A 26,372-nucleotide genomic window follows, 5' to 3' on the forward strand; every position below is an offset into this window, starting at 1 on the left:
AGTAATGCAATAGTTACTTTTCAATTAATTAATTACTTTTAGAATCTTGAAACTCAGTTACTAACTCAGTTACTTTTTTGAAGAAGTAACTAGTAACTATAATTAATTACTTTTGCAAAGTAACTTGCCCAACACTGATAATAAGTAAGCTTATTTAATAAGACATAGACAGTCACACAGCACTGTACACAAAAAGAGTGCAGTGGTGATAGTTTTGAATGTCTTTGGGCAGGTTTTCAACTTTTCTTTGTGTTGTAGCTTTTGCATTCAAACACCAAAGAAAGAGGGTTTTTGTTGGTGTCCTCTTTAGGATAGGGATTTGTGTCAGTATGTGTGAAATTTATGTATTTCAGGGTTTCTATTGGTTTTTATCATTATTTCTTTTTATCGTTTTTCCCATTAACTCGGTTTCCCCGGGTCTTTTTCCATGTGTTATGAATAAATCTTCCTTTTTTGTACTGGTACTGATTTTATTTTGTTGTATTTATCTGCGACACCTTAAAGGCCGGTCCATGAAAATATTGTCAGACATAAACCGGTCCGTGGTGCAAAAAAGGTTGGGGACCGCTGGTCTAAAGGGTCTTTGCATCACCATCACCTGACTGTATGTGTGACCTTAGGACCACTGCCCACTTTCTACTCTTCTTCCATAGTAGAAACCTGAAGATTAGACAAGCTGAAACGAAGCGAGTTCTTCATCTGAAAAGAATAGTAAACAAAGAGCAACATATGAATAGTTAAAAAAGAAAAGAGTAGCCTTTGGGACTGTCCTTTCTTTGGCACTAAGATGCAATAAATATTTCTTCCACCTACAACAGAATGCCTGAAATATTTTTTCCCCACAGGGGAAACATGGTCTTATGACAGTTTCCACAACACTTATAAAATATTAGTATTGCGTAAAACAAATTCAAAATGCAGTAGCAGCTCTTTCATAGGAGCCAGAACATTACACATTTAGTACAATATAAATAGTAACGCACTGAAAAATGTAATGACATGTATATTGCATGTGCATGGTAAATTCAGCATATGTGTTCATGGATATCATCATAGTTGTCTACATTGCCTTCAAATGTTTTGTTGTTGTTGTTATTCTCAAGACAAATTAATTTCTGATCAAACAGCACCAAGAAACCTGAATTACACAAGAAGAAAAGAAGAAAATTAGAAACAAATGTGCCTTAAAATGGTAAGTGTTCAGTGTCTGAAATGTGAAATGACAGCACTAAAAGCTCTGATACAGTACAGGACAACTAAACAAGTAAAAAACAAAATAACTGCAAAAATCCTTTAAGAATAATTGAATTCAAAATAAGTGAATCAGACATCAAGCGTTTCTCCTTTTATATCATATCTTATTCTCTTTCATCATCACGTGTGCATTGACCATTTATAACAAGAGCAAACATAAAGACGGCTGAATACAGGCAATGTCCAGTCCTTTTGGGGATCACTAATATACCATAAATACCAAACAGTATATAAACAGGAAGCACTGTGAGCATATCATACCAACAGATTCACACATTAAACAGAAATATAAAATGCTCAGAGTTTTTTAAAATAATGTTTCATGTATTTACATTTATATCATTTTGGAACTCTAAAATAAACCCAAACAAAACAGTAAAACACTGGGCATTACACTTTATATTGTCAAAAACACTGATCAGTTCAACATTTTCTTTTGAAAAAGTGCCAAATAAATTGCGGCATTGTTATTATATTGTTTATTTCCTCATTATTTTCAAGAACCAGCAGCTCACATATCAGTTTTCACGTTCCATATACATTCAAAACTGACAAAACCAGGGATTTGTCTTTGGCATACAGTTAATCTTCTATATAATGTATATAATATTTCTTTAGGAGAAGCTGGGCTGTGAATGAAACAATCAACAATTTTCAGTAGTTTCATTCCATAACTCTCCTGTCACAATCAATTTTCTATTTTTTTTTTTTTTTGCATAGTTTTATAAATTCAAACGCAAACAGTGCTGTGCAGTCTGGGTTTTTAAAACCAACATTTAATACCAACACTGTCATTGTTTTTGTTTTCCCCACTATACTGTGGGACTTAAGCCAAATACAGCCTTTAAACTCCCTTTATTGTAACACTGTTGATTTTGATGTAATAATTCATGATTGTTCCAAACATTTTGCATAAGCTAAATGTGAACCTAAGTTTTGATGTTGTGCTTGGATGATTTTTGTACTTAATTCTGGAGATACATGTATCCTGTACCACAACACTTATAACATATTAGCATGAAAATGCTTGTGAAATATCAACAGTTTGATTTTTCATGGGAATGAATCCTTGAAAAATCCAGAGTTCAGTTCCAGAGCAGTAGCACATACATAATGTGTGTAAGTTTGACTAGCACTAAATACAGTAGTAACACTTTCATAGCTGTAGCCTGCAAAATATCCAAAGTTATTTCCATAACATGGAGCTACAGTCATTGTAAATCCCACTATTATTAGCCAGCATTAGATATTTGATGATCTATCGGTATCTGCATTTATTGGCTGATGACTGAAAATTTTAAAGTAAAGAAGAGAAGGGAGAAACACCCTTCAACCATGTTATGTGGGTTTGAATTTGCATAGTTTGCCCAACAAAGGGCGCTTGCAACTTCCCTTTTGGCAGTAAATGTGTTTGCAACATCAGTGTTGCATCGGTGTCCCACTAGTCCAAGCAGAGTTGGGCAGTGTACAAACAAGTAAATAAATAACTACACATAGCAACTATCGAGGAAATCTGTTTGTGTTTTCTGTGCCTGAAAGGAGAAAAAATATCAGCCGATATATCAGAATATCTCATTTTAAAATTCACCCAATATTGGTATCGATCTTAAAAGTTTCTCCTTTAACTTTGGTTACTGATTACTATTTAAATTACAAGCAAGGAGATTGCATTGTCATTAGACAAATATCAAGTAAGTTTTCATACCTCTTCACTTGAACACTGTGTCTATGGTAAGACAAGATAAGAGTAATTTATATTTTTGGGGATTATGTTGGAGTTAAAAGCACAAAAGTGTCAACAAGACCTTTGCTAAAGATGCACTAACAGATATAGGACCTGCCTAATAAGAGCATCAAAATCAGTGCAGCAAAATATAAACAAATAAACAAAGGTCAAAGTTCTTGAAGATCCAATATCCAAATGTTTGAGAACATAGAGACTAAGTGCCCTAATCAAATACTGAAACCTCAGCAATCAGTTGCATGTTTTTATGTGTAAGTGACTGGATAATGAGTAACTGCACCCATCTACATAGGATATCAGTTTTCCAGTAGCTCTAGGCTATAGGGAGAATTCCGAATGTATGTGCAGGTCAGAACTATCCAGGAAGTCTGTGGAAAAGACACTAGGGGGAGTTTGGAGAGCCAGTGATGGACTTTCCTCTTCTCTATCTCTTTCTGTGGTAAGATTCAACCAGTCCATACTGTCCAACCCTTGCTCCCATGACGCCGTGTCTGAGGTATCCATGGGAGAAAGGGGGTGGTTCAGAATGCTGGAAGTGCACAGCATTTGGTTGTGAAGGTCATCAATCAAGCTAAGTAGACCTCCGGGCTCCACCCCGAGAAGAGGCCTTCCAGTGGTGCTTTCAAGGAAGTCCTCAAGGCGCCCACTTTCAGCATGACTAAGGTGTTGTTTCTGTCCTGTGGTGTCGGCCACAGTTTGAAGCTCAGGCTGCAAAGAGGGGTCAGGGTGTGGAGTGCCACAGCAAGGCGGAATGGGGGGAGACGGGGGCAGCAACATCTGGAGTGGTGAGGGAGGAAGTGAACAAGCAGAGGAGTCTTGATTAAGGCGGTTCAGAGAGAGGTCTGGTGGAGGCTTACAGGAAGTTTCTGAAAGGAAAGACAAAGATAACATTAAAACAACAAAAATAGAAAGAACTCTAAACCAAGTATTAGGGGCAAAAGAAGATTATTTACATCTCTCTCTATTTCCATCTGCAGTAATTTATATTTAGTGGCTCGCTCTGTTCTGGAGCATATCTCCAGGGAAGGCTTAAGGCAGTGAAACCAACAGCACGACCCCCACACAGAACCCAGCAGGTATTAGTGACAACAAATCAAAACACTGATTAAGTCAGAAACCTACAGAGTAACTAAATATAGCTTAGAGCTTGACCAATCAGCGGGCCAATATTACTGACTGATATATGCTATTTGCTGATAACTACCAATCCATGATTCCATAATGGAATTGCTGAACTTTGAAATGAGATGTGATGAAAATGTGATGACAAAAAGCCAATAGGGAAAAAAAAACAACAACTTTGGACCTCTTGAGCTTTTTCAGTGCCCCTGCTTCTCCAGATTGAGTTGAAAATGGTGATGAACATGATGTTGAGGGCAAAAAACTCGAACATGATCTATCTATCTATCTATCTATCTTGAGATCTTGAGATCTTGAGATCTTACCTCCTCTCTGCAAGATGATGTCAATGAAATCATCTTCATGATCTGTGTCCTGATGAGAAACAACATGTAATGTTTTAAACTACATATAGTGTTACTATATGATACAAATGCCTCATGTGAAAGCCCATGATCAAAAACATAGTTTAAAAAGAGGGTAAATTTAGCAACTGAAATGTCTTTTTTAATCATCATACTTTGCCATCGGGAGATGAGGCTGCTGTCTGAACAGAAGCCGGAGATACAGGACTAAACAAGTCCTCCAGATTTGGGCACACCTCCTGGTAGAGATAAGATGAAGTGAGCGAAAATGAATGAAGAACTAAAAAGTTCCAAGTCCTGTTCCAGGCTCACCATGACAAATTATTCACATCAATGCTGGATTACTTACACCCTGAGAAGGAGATGAAGGGGTGTTTTTTCCTGAGGGAGCAGGCTCTTGGTCCCTGAAGAATGGCTGTAGACTGGGAGGTGCTGACAAACACTGAGCTGTGCCCTGGTGTGGTTTCTCTACAGACACTTGAAGTACTCCATTCTGTGTTTTCAATTAAAGAACAAAATTGGAAAGGACTGTAAGCACCGTAAAAGTAATAAAAGTCAGCAGTACTGATGTAGTTACCAGTAAATTTATTCATAAGATGTAGACAAGTTCTAAATCAAGTGTCACAGAAGGCAAAATGAGACACGGAAAAATTGCTAATCAGGATACAGTGTTCCACTAAATCCTGAGGTGTTTGAGGCAGGCTTTGGCCCAGTGACCACGCGCTCCAGCACACCTGCACTCGGCAGGATATACTGTGCATCTCAATTAGCCAAAATGCAATAGAGTCTTTGTTCTTCCTCCATTAACACCGTAAATCATCGTAATGGAGGATGTCGTAGGAGTAATTAGCAAAGCAATAATAATCAGCATCGGGCTAGTGTCAGAGACTTATCAAGGACCGCTGTCATTGTCTCAAACAGCATACATCATTAATTTGCGATGCGATTGCACTCACTAGAGCAGTTCTCTCACACTCTCATGTTTCTCTATCTCTTTGTGGCGCATTAACAGACTTGTTTCAGCACTGGAGATAGCTCAGGGGGTGTGTGGTTTTCATTGAGATTAAACTGTATAACTCATCAAATATAAAAAGAAATGGTACAAATATTTAAGAAAATTACTTGAGATCTTTTATACGGAAACTTCATGGATAGCAAATAAAAAGATCCCAAGGATTTTGGTTTTTCTCCTCTCACTGTAGTCTAATAGAGATAAATGATATTTAAAAATACAATTGCTTAATTAAAGCCTTGAAGATGATGTGCCTTTTGAGATCCTTGATATGACAGATAATCTATATACCTCAGAGTCAGCAATTTTTATTACAAAATTTTGCTACGAAAGAAATATGCTCTGAGCTAAAACCCACTCATAGTGGCATATTGACCATACTGATCTACTGTAGTGAAATGTAACACTTTAAGTTTTTCAATACAGTTACAGTGGGGTAAAAAAATAGTTGACCCCCTGTTGAAGATTCTCTAATTGTTATGGTAGTTTTGTGTTAATGGAGAGAGACAGAATATAAACCAAAAATCCAGAAATGTACATTGATTTTTATGTTAATGACCGAAATAAGTACTTGATCCCAAAGTAGAGAAACTGTTTTTGGTTAGCTCAGTAGTAAGGCATTTCTTGTAGAAGGTCACCAGGTTTGCACACATCACAGGTGACCCCCCATCTTTAAAGAAATCTTAAAATCCTTTTGGTTTCTTCGATGGCTCTTAGCAACTCAGAGCTTCAGCTCTCTCCACAGATTTTCTATAAGACTGAAGTCGGAAGACTGCCTAGGGTACTCCATGACCTTAATGTGCGTCTTTGGTCACTCTTTTGTTGCCTTGGCGGTGTTTTGTGTCACTGTCATGCTTGAAGACCCATTCATGATCCACCTTCAGTGTTCTGGCTGACGGAAGGAGATTGTCATCCAAGATTTTACTGTACATGGCCCTGTCCATTGGCCCCTCATTGAAGTCATCATGTACCCTCAGCAGAAAAACAGCTCCAGTGCAGAATGTTTCCACCTCCATGCTTGACTGTAGCATTGGTGTTCATAATCAGCATTTCTCTTACTCCAAATATGGTGAGTTAAATTGATGCCAAATAGTTTGATTTTGGTTTCTTTTGACCACAGCACTTCCTCCCAAGCCTTCAAATTTAAGATGGGCCTGTACATGTGGCTTCTTGAGCAGGGGATCCTTTTGGGTGCTGCAAGATTTCAATCTATTACAGTGTAGCATGTTACCAATAGTGTTCTTGGTGACTGTAGTCCCAACTGCCTTTAGACCATTAACAAGCAGTAGATCTGCCCAAATCTACACAGGAGGACTGTGTAGATTTGGGCAGATCCACCACCTTTCTCATGATTATTCTCACCCCATGAGGTAAGATCTTCAGAATCAGAATCAGAATCAGAATGGGGGTTTATTGCCAGATGTTGAGGTTTACAACATTAGGAAATTGCTGCGGTGCTTCAGTGCAAACAATAAGAATTAAAGTGCTATGTAGAAAGAAAGATATGTGCATGAGATATACATGAGATATATACATGAGAATAAGACTTATGAGTGCTACGTAGAAAGATATATACATGAGTGCAGGTGGTGATCGGTGATCCATCTTCCATGGAGTGGCAGACCAAGAGGGATTGATGGTCGTTTTAGATTTCCTCCATGGCGCCTCAACAGATCCTTACCTTCTCATCAAGTCTTGTAATCGATTCCAGCCTTGTACAGATTGACATTGTTTGACAACTCTTGGCCTATGGTGGTGGAGAGGTGGAGAGAGACAGATAGCCTCTCTACTTTTAAAGATTAGGCCTAACACTTTCTGTTTTGATAAAACATATAGTTAGGGCTGGATCGGGTGACCCTGAATTCTCCCTTAGTCATGCTCCAGTAGGTTAAGGTTGCTGGGGGGTTCCCATCATGACCTGAGTGCTTCTTCTTCTGTCACCTTTTTGACTCACTATGTGTTTATACACCTCTCTGCATGTAATTATTAGTTACTATTAATTTCTGGCTCTCTTCCACAGTGTGTCTTTGTCCTGTCTTCATCCCTTCACCCCAACCAATTGTGGCAGATGCCTGCCCCTCCCTGAACCTGGTTCTGCTGGAGGTTTTGTCCTGTTAAAAGGGAGTTTTGTCTTCTCATTATTGTTCATAGTTTCCTCTGTTTTTTTTCTGTAGTATTTTAGGGCCTTTAGCTTGGAATATAAAGTGGAAACTGTTGTTGTGATTTGGCTCTATATAAATAAAACTGTAAAAGGTTAGAATGGAAGAAAGTGATGCTGTGGACAGGTGTGTTTTATGCACACAACGAGTTGAGATCTTTGATTGATTGACCGATCGATTGACCGATTGATCGATCTTTGTTCCACGTGGGCACATAGCACATCTGTGGAAGCCAGAATTCTGGCTGATTTGTAGGGGATCAAATAATTATTTTACTCAATGAGATGCAATTCAGTTCAAAATTTTATGTAATGTGTTTTTTCTAGTTTTGGTTGATATTCTGTCTCTCTGTTAAAATTAAACTACCATAAAATTTTGACGCTTTCCATTTCTTTGTACACGAGCAAACTTATGAATTCAGCAGGGAATCAAAGAATCATTTCTCCCATTGTATACACTACCTAAGTTTGGGAAACAAAGTCATATCAGAAATGTCTTGTTTTAATCCTCACCTTAGTGTGCTTTTTCACAAACTTCACTTGCATGCTTTGCTGAGCTTTACTATCAGCTCTGGTCAGCTTAACAGGGTTGTGGCCTGGACGTTTGGCTGGAGTAGACTGGAGTCGCTATAGGAACAAATGAGGTAGTTATCAATGTAAGAAGTAAACCGACAGCAGAGCAATGAAACAAATTTCATGCAGTCCAGCTCAATTAACAATGATCTGCTTATCCGTTTTTGGTCTGCCTGTGTACACCACCAACCTAAAAGCTACTCGGCTTCCTGATGCTTCTACAAAAAGGCCAGCCTTAAGCAACATCCACCTGTAGGATCTGAATACAGCTTTGCCCTGAGTTGCTGAGTTGAGCTTGATACTTTTTTGCAGGAAATGCAGAGATCAGTGCCTGTGTGGCCAACATTAATGCTGTATAGTCTATATCTCACTATATATTTATATAATAAATTAATCTATGTAAATATGACTGACAAAGCTTTTGTGAGTCAGTCTTTCAACATTTTAACACTAATGCTATCATTGTAAAACTTAAAATGAATCTTCTTAAACCTTATGTTGAGAATTGCAGTTTGATATTCTTTACATTTAACTATAATTGTAATTCAGCTCAAAAAGCAACAAGATTGCATGCACACTGAGTTTACGTACCTGCAGTGTAATGTGATTGGTTGCTTTTCCCTCAGCAGGGTCCTTTATTTTGTTTCCAGTAAGGTGATTGGTCAGCGCGATCAGAAAATGGTTACCGTTGGTGTCAGTGACCAGGGTTGGGGTGGAGTCAATCTTAAGGTGGTCCATTGAGAAAGAGGCACTTGAGCCTGACTGCTGTTTCAGGTATGCTTGAGGCACCTGTTCAACAGAAAAGAGAACTTTTATGGGAAGAACCTACACAGTCTAGTATACACTTCACTGCATACCAGCATGGCAACAAATTAACTTCCGTTTTGATTCATCATACTCAGTGCTTGCTAGATATGATTGTTATAATTATTCTTTTTATTCTAAATTCTTACCAGAGCTGATTGTTCAGGATCCTTCTTAAGAGCAGAACTTTACAAGCAATGCAGTTAAATAAAACTCCAACCCCACACACTATAGATAAAAGACAGTCCTAACCTTAGATGGCTGCTGCTGCTGCTTCACCTGCTGTTTGGGCACCTGTTGCTGCTTCAGCTGTATTTTGGTCTGAATCTGGATTTGCTGTAGCTGTTTAGTCTGTTGTTTAGTCTTCATTTGCTGTGGCAACATGTGCGACTTTTGTTGCTTCAGCAGAAGCTGTTGCTTCAGCTGCATCTGTTGCACGTGTTTTGACTGCTGATGCTGCTGTTGTGACTGCAGCAGGAGCTGCTTTTGCTGGTTTTGAGATTTTTTCTTTCTCTGCTGACAAAGTTTCTGCAGGTCGTGCTGATTCTCCAGCGTCTGATTCTGGATGATGTGCTGCTGCTGCTGTAGCAGGACTTTCTGTATGGTATGTTGTTGAGCCAGCTGCTCCTCCTGTGTTTGGGTTGAGGACTGCGGCAATCCATGAGTGATTGGGAACTGGAAATTTTTCTCAGGTTTAACTTCTTCTTCCTCAATTACTTCCTGTTTCACAATTACCTTGGTAATATCCATCTCTTGTGAAATAGGTGATTTTTGCGATGGAAATTGATCAAAGTCCATTGAGAAGGCAACATCGGGCTCATCGAGAGGTTCTTCTTTTACCCCGAGAGGACTGATTGGCTCTGGAGCCTTTCCTCTGTCTCCATTTTCCAGCTGCATTTTTAGCACCTCCACCAATCTCTGTTTCTGCCACAACATCCTGGTCAGCACCTCTATCTGCTTATCTTTCTCCTGCAGCAATCTGTCTTTATCAACACTCGGTACAGGAACTGTGCTCGTAGTGGCTGGGACACCTGAAGATACTGAGGAGCGTCTTTGAAGAGAGGCAGACTTTAAAGAGTATTGACAAGGAGCGGGAGTCGAGCATCGAGGCTCCTCTTTAATGTTTGTGGAGAGTTGAGCAACTGAAGATGGCTGGAGGCTCAATTGGTTGAGAGGTGAACTCATCTATTGAGAGAAGAAATAGGTCATCTATAAGTGTAAAGCAAACTGTGTGTCTGCAGTTTTAATTATATAATGGTTCACCTTACAATATACAAGGAGCTGACAAATTAAAGGAAAAACTTGAATACTTATGGTCCAGTGCCTCTGTTACAGTGTGGGATCTGAGCGATCACCTTTATTCTGTCATTAAACATTTCTGGCTAATGCATGGGGGCTCTTCCAGGCTGATAGTGTCAGAGGGGCAGCTGAACAGTTGATGAGTACAGAAATAAGAGGAATCATGTGCTGTAGAATTTTTACAGAATTGAACTAATTTTGGTGACATGTCATGGTTTAACATAGCGGTCCCCAACCCCCGGGCCACAGACCGGAACCGTTCCGTGAGTCGTTTGGTACCAGGCTGCAAGAGTTGAGGCTTGGGTGTGAAATTTATAGTTTTCAGGGTTTTTATCATTATTTTTTTAGCGTTTTTATCATTAACTCTGTTTCCCTGGGTGTTTTCCTGTGTGTTATGAATAAATCTTTTTTTTGGTACCGGTACTGGTTTTATTTTGTTGTATTTATCTGCGACACCTTAAAGGCCGGTCTGTGAAAATATTGTCAAATATAAACTGATCCGTGGCGCAAAAAATTTTGGGGACTGCTGGTTTAAGACCTCACAAAGACATGTAAATTGGGTTTTCCTTTAATTTGTCATACAAATGTACTTCATGTTCATTCATTTTTTTATGGTGGATGAGATGAGATTCACATCATGGATGTGCATCCAGAAAAACTGTGTGACGCTGTCATGTCAATGTGGACCAAAATCTCTGAGGAATGTTTCACTTTTTTTACCATAGCCATAATGTTTATTTTTGCTATGTTTATAATTATTGTTTTTGTTAATATAATAAAATCTATCATCTTCCGCTTGTCAACTTCATTAGCAATATAAGTGTCTCATTATCAACACTTGTATTTTAGTTTTGATCTTGAACTTGTCAAACAAGGAAGTTCTGAGAGGAAGTGAATTTATCACTGTGACACTTAAATATGTGTAATGCACGGCTTTCTTCAGTAAATTTCTGAAGTCCTCTAAGGTTTATTATAGCAACAAAAAGGTATTACCAGCTCCCCTAAGAGGTCACTGTTAAAACTGGTGTCTTCTGGACTCATGGCAGTCGGTGAGGGAATGAAGGAGACAGCTGAAGAGGCAAGGCTCCCATTGCAGGTCATGAACTGTTGAGGTTTTGCTGCATTTAGGCTCCCACTGCTGCCCACTTCAGCAACACAAAAATGTCCAGAAAGACTGGTATTAGACAGTTAACAGAAAGTTTATATACTCTTTCTAGGATCACCTCTATGCGTGTATCGTTACTGGTGATGATGAATGCAGCGCTCTTGGATGATTTTCCTGCTCCTTCAGCCCCTGGCCCTGTGGTACACCCTGCTGTTGGAGAGGAGGTAGTGTCACTGCCTCGGCTTAATTCCTGATATGTCCTCAGCCTCTCAATGAGGTCGTTTTTGGTGCCGGAGACGGGCAAGTTACGCAGCTTTAATTCGGACTTCAGTTCCGCAACCTGATGTAAAGACAGCATTAAAAACAGAATTGAGATAGAAGAAAGAGACGGGGAAAGCAAAGAGATTAGGATACATTTGAAAGGGAAATCAAAACGGGAACAAGAAGAAGAAGTAATCCATCACTGTCTCATTGTTTAACTTCGCTGAGCTGGTTGGCTCCATCGAATGAAAGAAACCTTGAGGATTTTTTTTCCATGCATCACATCACATCTCCCATTTACTCCATCTAAAGGGTACGAATGTCAGGCCAGCTGCTCCAGCCTCCCTCTTCTCTTTACCTCAGTCTCAGTTCAGGAGTGGTTTCAGTTGTACCATTTGAATGGACCAGTCACCTTCAACTTCAACTCCACTACAACTCCAGATTGTAGAATCAGCTACTACAGCCGGTTAGTCTCATTCCAGCCTTTTGAATTAATCTGCAAACCTGCTTGTTTCACCCTGCCTCTCCTCCAGCTCCAGCCTCTCCTCCAGCCCCCCTGCCACTATATTTTTCAAGAGAAATCTCTGGATTCCCTGAACATATTGCTGCTGTGGCTCCCACCTGGCCACAGCCACCCACTTAGCCTTACCATTACTACACACTTTTAATACATCGCTTAACTCCATCCTTTATTGATAAATCGTCCGTTCCTGCTATAAACCTAGCTTGGTTCTGACAGGTCATAGCACAGACAGATATTTATTTAGACTCTTAATTCTTTACTGGATGCTTAGTATGCAGTCATGCATGTTACTCATATTATAAAAACGACACATAAGGTAGGAAAGGTTTCTCTGGGATGTGCATGTCGCTGTGCAATTTACCTTCATTTCATCGAGGTTTGGAGGCAGAGACACTGGTTTGGTTCCACCTAGCGGGACAGAACTTAGACAGGTGTGGACGAAATGTTTAGAGAAGTTTAAAGGTGCACCAGCAGGTCGAGGTGGGGAGGAGGAGGTGTGCATAGACTTAGAGGAGGAAGATGGCTGCTGAGCTGTCTGGGATCTGCTGGGCAAAAATACAGTGACACAAAAGTAAATCTTAACAGGTGCTCTTGAGTTCTGAAAACAGAAGTTTATGTCCAATGTTCCTTCCAGCCTTTGAACGTGCAATCCTTCAGACTCCACAGAAGAGCATGCATCTGGACTTACTTAGTTGGTGCAGGGAGGATGGTGTGGTAGCGCTGCTGCTGCTGACTGAGGATCTGGAGCTGCAAGAAGAGCTGCTGCTGCTGAAGGATCTTGGCATAGGATGAATCCAGATGAGGAGGAGGCTCTTTATCTCCCTTCTGATCAGGAGGGATGTACTGATGGTACTTTAACTTTTTTATCTGGAAAGCACCCCCATTAACAGCAAGTCATTATTTCAGCACTGCAGTAGAGCATTTCAGACAAATATTTGCCTTCTCTTAGCTGTAGCTACACTGGGTATTTGGAATGCCAGCATTAGAATAGTTTCCTCAGAGAAGGAGAAGTTTCTACCTTTGGTTTGTCCTTGGTTTTCTTGTGTCTCAGGCCAGAGCGGTCACAGTTTGGTTTGGGTTGTGGCTAAAAAAAAAAAAAAAAAGATGAGTAATTTTAATGAGAGTAAAATGAAACTTTAAACCACATTTTTTGCTTCCCTCATGGAAGCAAAATGAGAAACCCACAACACATGCGAGATTTCCTGTTACCACCAGAGTTCACTTCATCATCTGCAGTTCTGAACAGCTGTCAATAATAATTTTAGCAATTAGCACTAACAGCTAAAATAATCATTTACGAAAGCTCATAATTTAGTCGTCATTGTGACAGGACTGAAGCGGTCCAGTCTAATGTATGCGTGTCTAACAACTAACAGAGCTGAACTGACAGATGTTACCTTGTTGGCACCTGTCCTCAGGAGAGATGACGCCCCTGTCTCATTAGTCAGCTTGAGTGAAATGGGTGACCCAGAAGGAGCTGTAGGTGGGACCTGATTGGTTGGATGGAAACACTGGCTGATCATTCATGGCTAAACTGCAAGGCATCAGAAAGAATCATCCCATTTGAAAAGGTCTTCATTTTTTTAAAGTAGTGAACATCGAAGATTGTGGTAAATGTAAAATTACATAGCAGAAAAGGTTTACATACAAAACACACAATGTTCACAAATGCTCAATTTGTCCCCCCTCCAGATGCATGGCAAATGTCCATACGACAATCAAACTCATCTCATAGATGTCTGGAGTCGCTGCATCCACTGCTGTTACTTAGAGGCTGGTGGATCGATCCAAATATAAATACTCTCGATACCGACACTGGTATTGGATGGATATTTTGTTTCTGTCCTCTAAGCTCTAACCCACTAAACTGTGTTTGCTAAATCATTATTTTTTGGAAGCTGAAAAAATAAACCTCAAACATGCACTACAACTATATGTTGACTGTCACAAGTATATTATTTATAGCTCATTTAAACAGCAGAAGATCCAAAGTGCTTTAGAGGCAGGAACATTTACAATCCAGTGAGTCATTACACACCGCTCTCCCCTACGTAAGCTGCCTTTGTAAGTTGGAAGTATCTGTATCGGTACTGGCATTAGCAACATTGGTCATGTATTTACTTGGTATGGGATCAAAACCAAAAATCTGCAGTATGTAACACGACTGTAGCCTCTTAGCTTGATTTGGAAGTACTGTTGTTGATGCACTTCAATGAGGGAAGAACTGGATTTTAATTTATTCAGTAAATAAATCTCCAGGTAGTTTTCACTGCTTTTTATTCAGTAATTAAATGATACAAAACAGTACTTTTCCGTGCATCAGATGGTTGATGTAGTGAAATGCTAAACTTGCTAGTGTGTAAGTGAGTGGGTGCTCAAAATGTTGTTATTTTCCCCTCACCAAAGCCTGGTTATCCCCTCTGTGACAACTGCACCCACTATAAACTCTCCCACACTGTGCTACACCACCACCAGTGGTAAATCTGATGCACGTCACATATACACAGACATTGCTTTTAAGCTGTGGATTTACAGTCTTGCATACATTCTGCACAGCATCTTAGTCCCACTCTCTGCGGTGATCCTACCTGTGTAGGAGACGGGATGCCATGGCCTGTCAGTGTTTCCTTTGGAGTGGGCAGAGGTCCCAGGCCCAACGAACAACCCTCCTCACTGACAGATGTGGACTGCTCTGGAGACAGACTGTCATTAGTGTCCTCATCAAATGAAGAGTTCTCTCCCGAGGCTCTTTGAAACTGCGTCTCTGAGAGGAGAAGCATTGTGGGGGAGACGAGGGAAGGAAATAAACATTATCTAGTTAAATTAGACCATAAAATAAATGTACTACCCAGTGATTCTAGGTCCTTGCCCAAGTCTGTGTGCCTGTGTAACACTATCACTTGCATTAACAGGAGCTGAGCCACTGGACTTCTGCTTGTGACTCTAACACCTTGTGGGCACCTCCAATCCAGACAAATTATCACCGGTGCCTCCTCCACAAGTATCGGTGACTCATCAAAGGCTTGCATTAGTTAATGTTCAATATCCTACAAAAATGCACACAAGACACTCGTCCCCAGTGTCTCGTCAACAACTGACACAGAGAGCGAGAGAGCTGTCTAAACTACTTAAACACTTTTCTGTAGTCTTATCATGTCCACCAGAGCCAGTCCTAGATGCACCTGTGATGAGTCAGGTTTTTGTCAAGCATTTTGCTTTTCATTCATCTATGTTCATTTCCCACACAGCCAAATGAGGCTTTTATAACAGTTTTTATGTAACAGATGGCGTCTCTCTAAGGATGACGTTGTGCTGAGGATTCTGAAGGATCGTCTGTGTAATTTATGCGATGAATATTTGAACTGTTTATGTGACGGCTTCCCCTGTTTATGCCTGCTATACTAATAATATTCTCTTTAAAATATCTTTAAAATATGTTTCGTATGCAACAGATAAATGCAGCTGAGCGTGATATAATAGTAAATCAGATACAGCAATGTAAAAAACTGCAAAGAAAATTGTCAACCACATGCCCAAAGTTTCCTTATTAGCCAGCCACAGGAAGGTTAAGACATCTTACAGCATAGCTTTAATCCAAGCCTGCCAGCTTTCCCATGCGCCATATCATATAATCATTTCATTATTATGCAGACTTATGAGTCTTCACAGGGATTTAAGGAATAAAAGTACCCGCTAGGATCCCCAGGACTGCTGTAGAGCCATTTTTTTTTAATAATAGAACTGAGTTATTAAATTACAGGAGGTGCTAACGGGCAGTAGCCCACTGCTATTTAGAACACACTGCTGTCCATTAATTTACCATCAGCAGGTAATGATGAAAAGACAACACGGGGCTGATTTAATAATGCAATGACTCGCTTACAGCTGTGCTGTGTGTGGGTGTGGGAGTGCATCATGCTTTGTATGCTCATATGTCAACCTCATCTAGCTAGTTCCTGGTGCTCCTACCAAAAGTGGCGGTAATGTAATTGTGTTTATTGTGTAGCAGTGACAGAGATGGATATTCCACTGACACAGTCTGTTATTAAATCTCAACCTTCTTCCTCTACACATCAATCAAGCAGCTGGACCCACCGATTCCTTGCTCCCACAGTACAAAGAAAAAAAAAGTGTTCTATATAAAAATCCCACTTAGACGATCCTCATCCTTATTTCAGGAAGTTTCTTTTATTCTTGGAGCTGTATGATGCCAGTGAGAGCAGACAACACATTCTCACTCCCAAAGTGTAACAATTAAGGCTAGGTGACAAATCATATTACGCTTTTGGCCACCCAAAAGGTCCCTATATTACGAGTTCTGAAAAATGAGGAAACATGAGAACCGTTTGGAATAAATCTACACATGTACGTTTATTTTACTTAAATCGCTTTGAAAACACGGAGGGCTGGAACACGTGTTACCACGGGTGCTTCCCTCTATTCAATTTCATCCATAATCCGCCGTGTAGCATAGGAAGGCGGAAGGTCACCATAGAACGCCTCGGGACGTGAAAAATCATCGGTATATCACGCGTCGGGAGTGAGAACGGGCTGGAGCAGATGTACTTGATATGGCCAACTCAAACACAGAATTCAAATCCACCTGCTGCGCAAATCTCTTGACTACAATGGGCAAATGACCTTGGTGGGTAAAATTTCACTGCTATATGTCAGTAGACTGCAGTCAACTGAACTCTGTTTTCTTAATTCTCCTAATTTAAGTTCATAATCCTAGCTACCGTGGCCATTGTTGGACAAACATGTTCAAGATAGCCAAGAGAGATCAAAACATTGCATTTACACCGGGCCCCATAACAACCATAGCAAAAAAACTGGAGTCTTTGATAGCTGCAGAATGCCAGATGAGAAGTGTTCAAGTCTATTTACTCTGGAGGAGACTGTAAAACTTTGTGAAAGGAGTTGAACACGAGTCAATGAGTAAGTGAAAGTCACTTCTTTTGCTGAGGATATCCTTTTATGTCAGTAAGCACTGCTATTTTTGCCTGCACAAGTGAAACTTTTGTTGAAGTGGATCTAACATTGTTGGTCTCAAAAACTCTCATATGATTTGAGAAAGTTATCAAACTGATTGTCAGAGGGGAAATGTGACTGTTAAGACACTCGAGTCTCACATTAGTTGACACAACATTAGCATATAACCAGCTAACTGTGTTGTTTAGTTGCCTCATTGTCAGCTGTCCAGAGATGGAAGGGTGGTATATCTGATCTGCTGACAATAAGTAATTGCAACAATATTAGAATAAAAAAGCATGTTTATGGACTTTTTCATGTGTTACAGCTCTGACTCGCATTTTTGCTTCTTTGGTAAAGTGGACCCCTTTTCAGATGATAAAATATAGCTAACATAGCTAAAGACACAAATCAAAATTTGCGTTCGTTGCTGTGTATTTTTAATGGGTTGATTCTAAGTTTATGACAATGCATCTATTTGTTGGAAGATGTAGTTGCGCACTAATCAATGTATATTTATGAATACAGCATTCTTTTTTTCTATTAAATTACCTCAAAAAATTACTGGAAAAGAGCTAAAAGCGCTCATTTCAGACTATAGATGAACGGAGGAAGCTCCATTAAGGGCAAGTGTGAAACAACTAAGGATTATTTTTTTAGTGATCTATTCTGAAAATATTAATATGCAATTGAATTAAGCTTAATAGGTCCCCATTATTTTAAAATGTCACCTCTTCAATTAGCAAGTGATTCTCTATTAACAGGCACTGTGATTGTTTAAAACCAACCGAGAACAGAGAAGGAAGCAGTATCTTCGTCTCTTGTCTGTTAAAATGGGAATCAGAGGTCATGCATCATTTACAATTACCCCCCTCCAACCTTTCCAAACTCATAGAATTGATCAATTGAAGTGTTTGCCTGTCAGTGCGCTGTTTGTGAAAAATTTGTATGTTAGGTGGTTCTTGTTGACAGGTATGGATGCCTGTGTGAGTATGTGGTGAGGACAACTGAAGCATCTGGGATCTGGGAGGAAACAGTACGTTTATGATAGGTGGAGGAAGGGGCCAGGAGGGATGTCCTGTCAGGAGCCTCACAGTGTGGGTGTGTTTTGATGAAAATCTATATCACACGTCCTTCCTCCACACAGACTGTGCGCAGGAAATTATATAGCAATGGTACACCTGTTGATTGTTGAGGGGGCAGAAATAATAAAACAAAATTTGCAAAGTAAGGCCTTCTAAAGTTGGCATGACTAATGTGTTATTGTGCAACAGCCCTACATATCGAGACTGTGTGAAGAAACATTGGTATTGGTTTGTGTATTGATGGCTGGAAAATAGAGACTTACAGATAAGCTCTTGAAAGGCTTACACAAGTTGTCCGCAATAACTGCATCTATCTGCTTAAGATCATTATATCTGGTCTCAACGCTTTGTTTGTGGGTTTTTTCTCTGTGGTCAGCTTATTGCAATCAACCATAAATAACTCTGCACTTATAACATTTAAGCTAATAATTTCCTCCACTCAGCAGAAGTAATCCTGAGAGGGGTTTACGGTGATCCAGCTGAAGATGGCAGCAACCCAATAAACAATTTGGTGAAATTGCAAAAACATGATGTAAAGGGCAAGTTGAGTCCTGTTTATTCATACTGAAACTGTTGCCTAAAAATAGTTCTCACTTACCTATGAAGGCTTGTTTAATACTGGAGTGAACGGGTAGAATGTTTTTATGGATCAACTCCATGGGCCCTGGCCTCTGGGCAATCTTATCATTCAAATCAACAGCGAGGCATGCTTTCTTCAGCTGCTTGACCGGAAGGAACGGCTCTGCATAGACACACAAACCAGGCATGGAAATTCTTTACGAGTGTGCATGGATGTAATGGGTCTTTTTCCATTAGATTGACCAAAGTTCCAGAGGTATGAGGCTCTGTGTAGTGTTTACCCTCCAAGATGTGCATCCTGATCAGTTCAGATTTCTCTGGTCGACTCCTGATCTTTCTCTTGAGATAGTCTTCTGTCTGGAGAGAGACCAAGAGACAAGATGAAGAAGAAGGAATGGAAAATCTCTCAGTTTTGCACTCACAAATCCTTTATTGTGCACTGTTAAACATTGTGGTTCCTCTCCTTCTTTAGGTGTAGTTCCACAAACCCTTCTCTTAACAATGTAGACCGTGCTTCCTAAGCTAACTAAAGGGCCTGTGTTTATCTAATCATTTTAGCTAGTTACTAATGGAGAATTACTTTAACCTACTCATCCATCTTCCCACGTACTCACTCACAACTGCTGATGATGTTGCCCTTGGGGCAAGCACTGATTTGGTGGATAGTTTCGCATTACTCTATACAAGTCTATTTGTCTGAGCCAATGGTCTTATCCCAACTCTTTTTTTTGGCTTACATTAAAGCAGGAAAAGACAAATCAGAATACTTCTGTAATGATGCCACGTGTTTTAAAAACTCTCAAAGCTTAAATTGCATCAGTTTTGACATCAGTGACTGATTTGAGGATGGCATACTCACCCGAGCCCGTTCCAAGCTCCTTCTCTGTTCATGGAAGGCAGCTGAAGTTTTCAGTGCTAAGAGGATAAAAAGAGAGAGCATAGTAAAGAAAAAAAAATCAGGCAAAAAGAGAGAGGGTGGTGGTTTGTGTATTGATGCTAGTGGGGGTTAGCAAAAGAGCGTTTCATGGATCTTTGCCTCTTTAGTTCAATATCAAGTCTATTGATGGTCTCAGCCAAAGCTTTTTCCTGAGTACCAGTTCAATGTAGTGCATAAAGTACAATGATGGCTGGGATACTGGTCCCCAACAACAGCTGCTGTAAAAAGCTTAAAAAAATCACAAAGTCAAAGAAGAAATGTAAAGGGATGAAGTCTGACTGCTTCGATCCAATGAGCTTCTCTACAGCGGTGGATTTCCTGGAAACTGTTCAGCATTCAAAGATGACTTAAGTAGGACTTGTGCAGGTTTGTGATTATGCAAAGCCTCGGGATTAGTGGTAATGGAAACCTTCGAGGTAATCATGACACCGTGATACTGAGTTAAATGCAACAGCTCAACCATTACAATATAGCTTTGCTTCTAAGCAGTCTAAGACAAAAAAGAGGATCTAAATCTTGACCTAATAAATATTCTACATGTGAGAACCAAAATATTTAGCAGCAGACAAAGAATTTTGTTTAAATATTTTAATAAATGTTTCAAACTTTTAAGAACAAGCGGATTTCCAGATACATTTGGTAATGTATTTGACAATACCTGCAAAACCAGCCAACTCTAATGTGTTTCAAAAATAACCAAAATCTGACTTTGTTTTTGGAAACTGTCTGTAAAATTCCTCCAAGTGGCACAATTATTATTTTACCTTCTCTTTAAATACAATGGTCCAGGTGTCAAATTTCCAAATTGGCCAAGTAAAGCTTATGTTAAAGCTCAATGAGGAAGATCTGTAACCACTAATCTTCCTGTTTTCCTGGATGTTCAGGCTGCTAGTTTATGCTTTGCATCACTTCCTCTTCCCCACACTATTAGATTCAACACTGACACCATTACTCTAGTTTGGTCATGTTCTTGCCAATCGGACTCTCACATTAACTGTCAGTAAATTCAGGTCTTGGTGTTTAAATTGCTGCAAAGAAAAACACCACTGTGGATGACCGAGTAGTCACATGTCTTGCACTGACTTGAAAATTTGGACTTTGATCCAAAATGTATGATTAATGATTCAGTCTGTGATCTTTCCATGTGTAGATACCATCAAGCATGGATTGGTGGGTGATGGTGTTGGGGGAGCTTCACTGCTAGTGATTGCAATTTATCCAGAATTTAATCTATCACAGTACTGTGTAGGACTACATGCCATCTTATCTGGTTCACAAAAAGATGCACTCAGTAAAATATTTCTATTTGCTGGTGGGTTGTTGTTTTTTTAAGTTGCAGTGTGTTTGACCTCTCAGGGCCACCATACAGGCAGCACATTTATTATATAGTGTCCCCATATCCATACTACATGTATGTGAGGACACTGGAGTTTTTTGCACTCAAAGTCTTAGACTCAACTTTAGCCCAATGTGTTTACATCACTTGTGTCTTAAACCAAGTATGAAGTTGTCAGTATCTACGATGAGGGCTGCATGTCATTTTCTAGTCACAATATAGTTTCAAATCTCATGCGGCAAAGCTAGCACAACAAAAAAAATGTCTTACTGTACTGTACTTCACACACACACAGTATGGCTGCATTATCAAACCCGGGGCAGAACTGCTGGTACCTAAGCCTCAGTTCACGTCACTGAGCACTGTCACACTGCCGGTACACACTCACTCTCACACACCCTGGAGAGCCCTCTTAGACCTCTCACCCATCCACAAGGAGGTTATGTGTCCACCTTGAGGGTGTATAAACCTGCCTGTCAGTCAGCTACACTGAAAATGAGTGATGGGATTGAGGGAAGGATGGCTGGATGAGCACACGGGGGGAGAGGGGGGTTAAAAGTGTGAGTGAAAGTGAAGAGGATAAAATAGATTTAAGGAAGATGAAGAATCATGAAAAAGATGTAGAGGAGATGGGGAGAGATGACAAATGAGAGGAGGCAGCTGGAAGAAAAATGGAACAACAGACCAAAGGGCAAAAGACAAGGAGGAAACAGAGAGTGCTGAGATGGGGTCAGAGAGAAAAGACCCCATTATGTGCACGAGTGGTTCCTTACCACCCTGCTAGAGCTAAGCAACAATCTTTAAACATTTTAACATTGAACAACATCACTTCCTCTGACAGCAACTGTTCAGTCTCCTGCTGTCTAGCACTTCCTCTTTAATGTTTTTAGCTGTCCTGCAGGTCAGCTGTATAAAGTGTGATACATTTGCAAATACTGCACCAAGTATACATGCAATACTCAGATATTTACAGAGCTCATAATCTATGGAGGAGCATCTGCAAAAGTAAATATTGCAATTCCATGCAACTAGGGCAGGTTTACTAATTAATGCTTTCAGTCTTTTTCTTGTGTTTTTGCTCATTATATCAACTGTGTTAACAATTCTTTAGAAATAAAAAAGGTCCCCGTCTCCTTTGTTTAACTCAGCCTGATCACATGCAGGTTAGTGTGAACTCACAAACTATTTTTAGTGTTTTTTCTGAGAAGTGTAAAAATTACAAACTAGGTGAGGTATCACACTGAGTGCTGTGTCAAGTTTCCCCACAAGAACAACATGGCTGTAGCATGGTTTTTACCTTACTAAGGTTAGAAAGAGGCTTAAAGCGAAGTGCAGTGCATACTGGGCCGAATGGTCCAGGGAGAAAGACTGGTCTGTTGTACTGGCTCTGTATATATACTCATCTTGCGGTCATGAAGTCACTAACATGTAGGAACAATAAATGAAATATGTAACCACAACATATTAAGCAGATGCAATGCCGTTTTGCATGCTCATTATTGCAAAACATGGCTGACTTATGAGTTTCTTTTTCTCTTAAAGGTTGTTCCCAGGCACCACATAAATCTAGTCAATTAGAACATGACAACAGCAAGCACACCACAGAGTTCAGGGGCGCTGCAATACAGCTTTTACGTGACAAAACTAACTTTCAGGTGCTTTCTCAAACAAAGAACTACTGGTAGTTGATTTTGTGCAGGGTTAATCGGTCTCTACCCTGGCTCAACTGCAACGTTCCTGAATACTTCTGCAGAAAACTAACAAAGCTACACACCTTTTGTTAAGAAGCAAAGAGAGGCATGGGATAACTGAATTAAAACATATGCACATAACATTCATCTTTGATCTCCATGCCAGTTTTTTTTTTTCAAACATTCGGCAGGAAAGTGGAAGCAGATAAGAACTGTGATGACTCCTGTGGTCACACCTAACATGACCACGACGAGCGTGGTGCGCACGAAATGCTGTCAATAAATAAAATGGAAACTTAACAGTACCAGCATGTTAACAAAGATAACATTTACATAATTCCATTTTAGAGTTGTTGTTTGTCTGCCCACAAAGATAAGATGACATTATTGTATTATAAATGCTACCTATAGCGAGGGAAAATAGTAAATGCATATTTGTGATGGCGAATACATTCAGCAGCAGTAAAGCGCTTGCATACAGAGTCCATATGAATAGTGTTCAGGCTCCCAGTTTAAACATCTACCACATGAGCAGGTAAATATTAGAATCATTAGCAGATAAGACACACTGTCTCACACTTCCTGTGTCAGACTGCTTATAGACCTACTGTGAGAAGCATTGTCAGAGGAAGACTGAGCCTCATTTTCTGAAGAAAATAAAATGTGGGGAAAGCTAAAGTTAGCCACACTGAGCATAAAAAACCCACCATTAATAGTACCAGTCTGTAAAGCATTCAGAACTTTGTGCATTACATACTTATATTAATGCATGCACTGAACAACATATTATGCTCCCTAAAGTAGCATTAAATGGAAATTGTCCATTTAACAGGATAATTAAGACTCAAACAGAAAAAAAGCGCCTTTTTTAAAAACTGAGCCAAAAGTAGCAGCTAACTTGGATGGCAGATGGGGAACTCTCACAATCTGATAAGAAGCAGCTACGGATATGCATGATGGCAGCTGCAATATGATCTTGAGTAACTCACTGTAAAGACTGAAAGGAGACATGACACCTTTTAACTGCAATCCAAATCTCTTTAGAATAAACCTAAAATGGCACGGCGGACTGCACTCAGATGCTTCTGTTTTCATTTCATTACTAACTTGCATCAACTAATGTAGCTGTTATGCTGAAATGCATCTTTCTCTGTTCAATGTTGCGTGTTACTTGATTTATATGTTAAATTTTCTTGTGCCGCTTTCATGTTTTTTGTATGAGCCTATATGCAATCCTCAAACGTAAGCATTTGAAAAAGAAGCAAACTGCAACACATGGCACAAGCTTTTTATAACATATGGGGGGGATGAGTCTGCCTACAGGGACAAAGTGGAGCGACTGACAGCGTGGTGCAGGGACAACAACCTGCTCCTGAACACAACCAAGACGAAGAAGACTGTTGTGGATTTTATGGACATTAAACCACTTTACGTCAATGGGGATGGGGTGGAGATGGTGCCAGACTTCCGCTTCATGGGAGTTCACATCTAGGATGACCTGTTCTGGGGTGTGAACACAGGGGAGCTGGGAAAGATGCTCAGGAGAGACTTTATTTCCTGAGAATCCTCAGGGAAAACAACATCCCTCAAAAGCTGCTGGTGTCCTTCTATCATTGTTCAATAGAGAGCATCCTATGCTACTGCCTCTGTGTGTGATTGTAAAGATGGCCCAAGGGATCACTTTCTGTTTTTTACCCCCTCTAGATGAACTGCACTGCTCTCGTTGTCTCAGGAAAGCAGGGAATATCATAAAAGACTCCCCACACCCTGCTCATAATCTCTACAAACTGCTGCCATCAGCAATAGTCACACTGTTAAAAAAAACATCTTTAAAAAACGGTAATATTCCAGCAGCTGGGGCGCCAAAATACTACCGTAACATAACAGAAAATAACTTCCTCATAAAAATACGGTTATTTTCAGTAATGACAATACAGTTTGTTGCGCTAGTTTTACATGGCATTCTGCCTTTTCCAAGTGCTTTTAAACATTAAATTAGGAACATCTTAACGTGATCAAACAATGAAATTACCTATAAACAAGGTCAATGAATGTGGCAATATGAATCATAATACATAAATGTACAGAAATATACAGTTAACAGTTGGTTTAAATAATAATGGATTGCATGCCCTGGGACAGACTGACAGAGCCGAGGCTGCCATATCGCACCATCAGCCCATCACCAGTAGGTGAAGAGTCTTGACCACGGACACAATTTACTGAAACATGCACACATGCATGGAAATAAAGTGGGCAATAAGGTAAGATAGAGTTTGTGCAATTCTAAAAAGCTTGAAAGTCAATATTTGGTATGACCACCTTTAGTCTTCAGTCTGAACTGTCTTAGGCAGCTTTCTTGTCATTTCTTTAAGTAGCCTTCAGGAATAGTTCTCCAGGCTTCAAAGCTTTGGATGTGTCTGCTGTTTGTGCTGATCTCTGTCAAGAAGACCCCACAGTGCTTCAATAATGTTGAGGTCCAGGGGAGGCCAATCCATGACTGATAGTATTCCACTGTGTGTTTTTCACTCATATATATATATATTTTTTTTTTTTCTTCCCCCCCTCGTTGTATATTGTTTTCTCTTCTTACTTTTGCATCTTTGTGGTCCAGCTACCCAATCTGGCTGTGCAAGAAACTGCACAATGACAATAAAAAGCTCTAAGTCTCAAAGTCTAAGTCTCTTTTTCTATCCTTTTACTGCATTGGTGGTGTATTTGGGATCTTTTTCATCTTTTTCATCATTCCAGATGGTGTTGCATGGTCAGTCAAACTCGAATCATAATTCTGTGTACATAATTCCATCAATTTTGACAAGATCCACAACAACACTCACTAAAATGCATCCCTAAACCATGACAGAGTGTTGTACAGACGGCTGTAGATACCCATGGTTGTACTTTTCTCCTGACCTCATCAGTATGTGTTGATGACAATTTCTGAAATTTTTAAAGGTCCTGTGTTACTGGAGTTTTTCCTGTTTCTTAGGAGATGACATTCAGATACTGTTCAGACTCTGTACATCATGCTGTTATATGTCATGACAAATAACTCTTTCAGAATTTGATGTGAAATTCAGTTTTATTTATATCAAAATTTGCTACGTTTGACATTTTGGATAAATTCAACTGAAAAAATGGGAACAAAATAGATGTTCTTGTGATAGGCTGCCAGTAACAATCAGTCTATTTAAGTTAAAATGACTTCTTTGATAAGTTGCCCCTTATGTGTAGACACAACTCTGGTTTATCTATTAAGTTAAGTGCTTGAATGATTGATCGGTCAGTGTTTAGTGGCTTAACAAACAAACAAAGAAGCAAAAAGCATTCTACTGAAAATGGCGAGATACAGGGAATGGACTGAAAATCAGTGAAAAAGCAGCCAGTGTCCAAAGAAAAACTTTGAGCTTTCAAAATGACAAATAAAAAAATTTGTTGTAACTTACGTGGCATGATCCCCTGGCTGACGAGCTCCTCTCTGCTCCTTCTCTGTTGCAACTTCAGCTGAAGAACTGAACACCAAGATGCAAGTCAGTAGCGGCAGAATGAATGGAAA

General features: G+C 39.8%; 1 protein-coding gene across 5 annotated transcripts in view; it reads right to left on the bottom strand.

Moving 5' to 3' along the window:
- Positions 1 to 505: 505 nt before the first annotated feature.
- LOC102294527 (myocardin-related transcription factor A) overlaps positions 506 to 26,372 on the bottom strand; it is a 33,164-nt gene continuing 7,297 nt past the window's right edge. For 2 of the 5 annotated variants that reach the window (XM_042228086.1, XM_005945443.3), the window contains exons 2-19: positions 26,263 to 26,328; positions 19,712 to 19,767; positions 19,134 to 19,209; positions 18,872 to 19,015; positions 14,806 to 14,981; positions 13,615 to 13,707; positions 13,236 to 13,301; positions 12,906 to 13,084; positions 12,579 to 12,762; positions 11,572 to 11,773; positions 11,322 to 11,473; positions 9,282 to 10,214; positions 8,817 to 9,014; positions 8,166 to 8,279; positions 4,832 to 4,975; positions 4,638 to 4,721; positions 4,444 to 4,492; positions 507 to 3,864 (exon numbers count right to left, since the gene is read on the bottom strand). In XM_042228086.1, coding sequence (XP_042084020.1) covers positions 3,317 to 3,864; positions 4,444 to 4,492; positions 4,638 to 4,721; positions 4,832 to 4,975; positions 8,166 to 8,279; positions 8,817 to 9,014; positions 9,282 to 10,214; positions 11,322 to 11,473; positions 11,572 to 11,773; positions 12,579 to 12,762; positions 12,906 to 13,084; positions 13,236 to 13,301; positions 13,615 to 13,707; positions 14,806 to 14,981; positions 18,872 to 19,015; positions 19,134 to 19,209; positions 19,712 to 19,767; positions 26,263 to 26,328 — 3,464 coding nt within the window. In that variant the 3' untranslated portion in view covers positions 507 to 3,316. Of the gene's footprint in view, positions 3,865 to 4,443; positions 4,493 to 4,637; positions 4,722 to 4,831; positions 4,976 to 8,165; positions 8,280 to 8,816; positions 9,015 to 9,281; positions 10,215 to 11,321; positions 11,474 to 11,551; positions 11,774 to 12,578; positions 12,763 to 12,905; positions 13,085 to 13,235; positions 13,302 to 13,614; positions 13,752 to 14,805; positions 14,982 to 18,871; positions 19,016 to 19,133; positions 19,210 to 19,711; positions 19,768 to 26,262; positions 26,329 to 26,372 lie in introns of those variants that run through there. The other 3 variants (XM_005945442.3, XM_042228087.1, XM_042228088.1) reach the window with 3 other exon arrangements.

Source organism: Haplochromis burtoni, unplaced genomic scaffold (assembly GCF_018398535.1).
Source record: "Haplochromis burtoni strain Fernald_Lab_line unplaced genomic scaffold, NCSU_Asbu1 Contig_301, whole genome shotgun sequence".
Classification (NCBI taxonomy): domain Eukaryota; kingdom Metazoa; phylum Chordata; class Actinopteri; order Cichliformes; family Cichlidae; genus Haplochromis; species Haplochromis burtoni.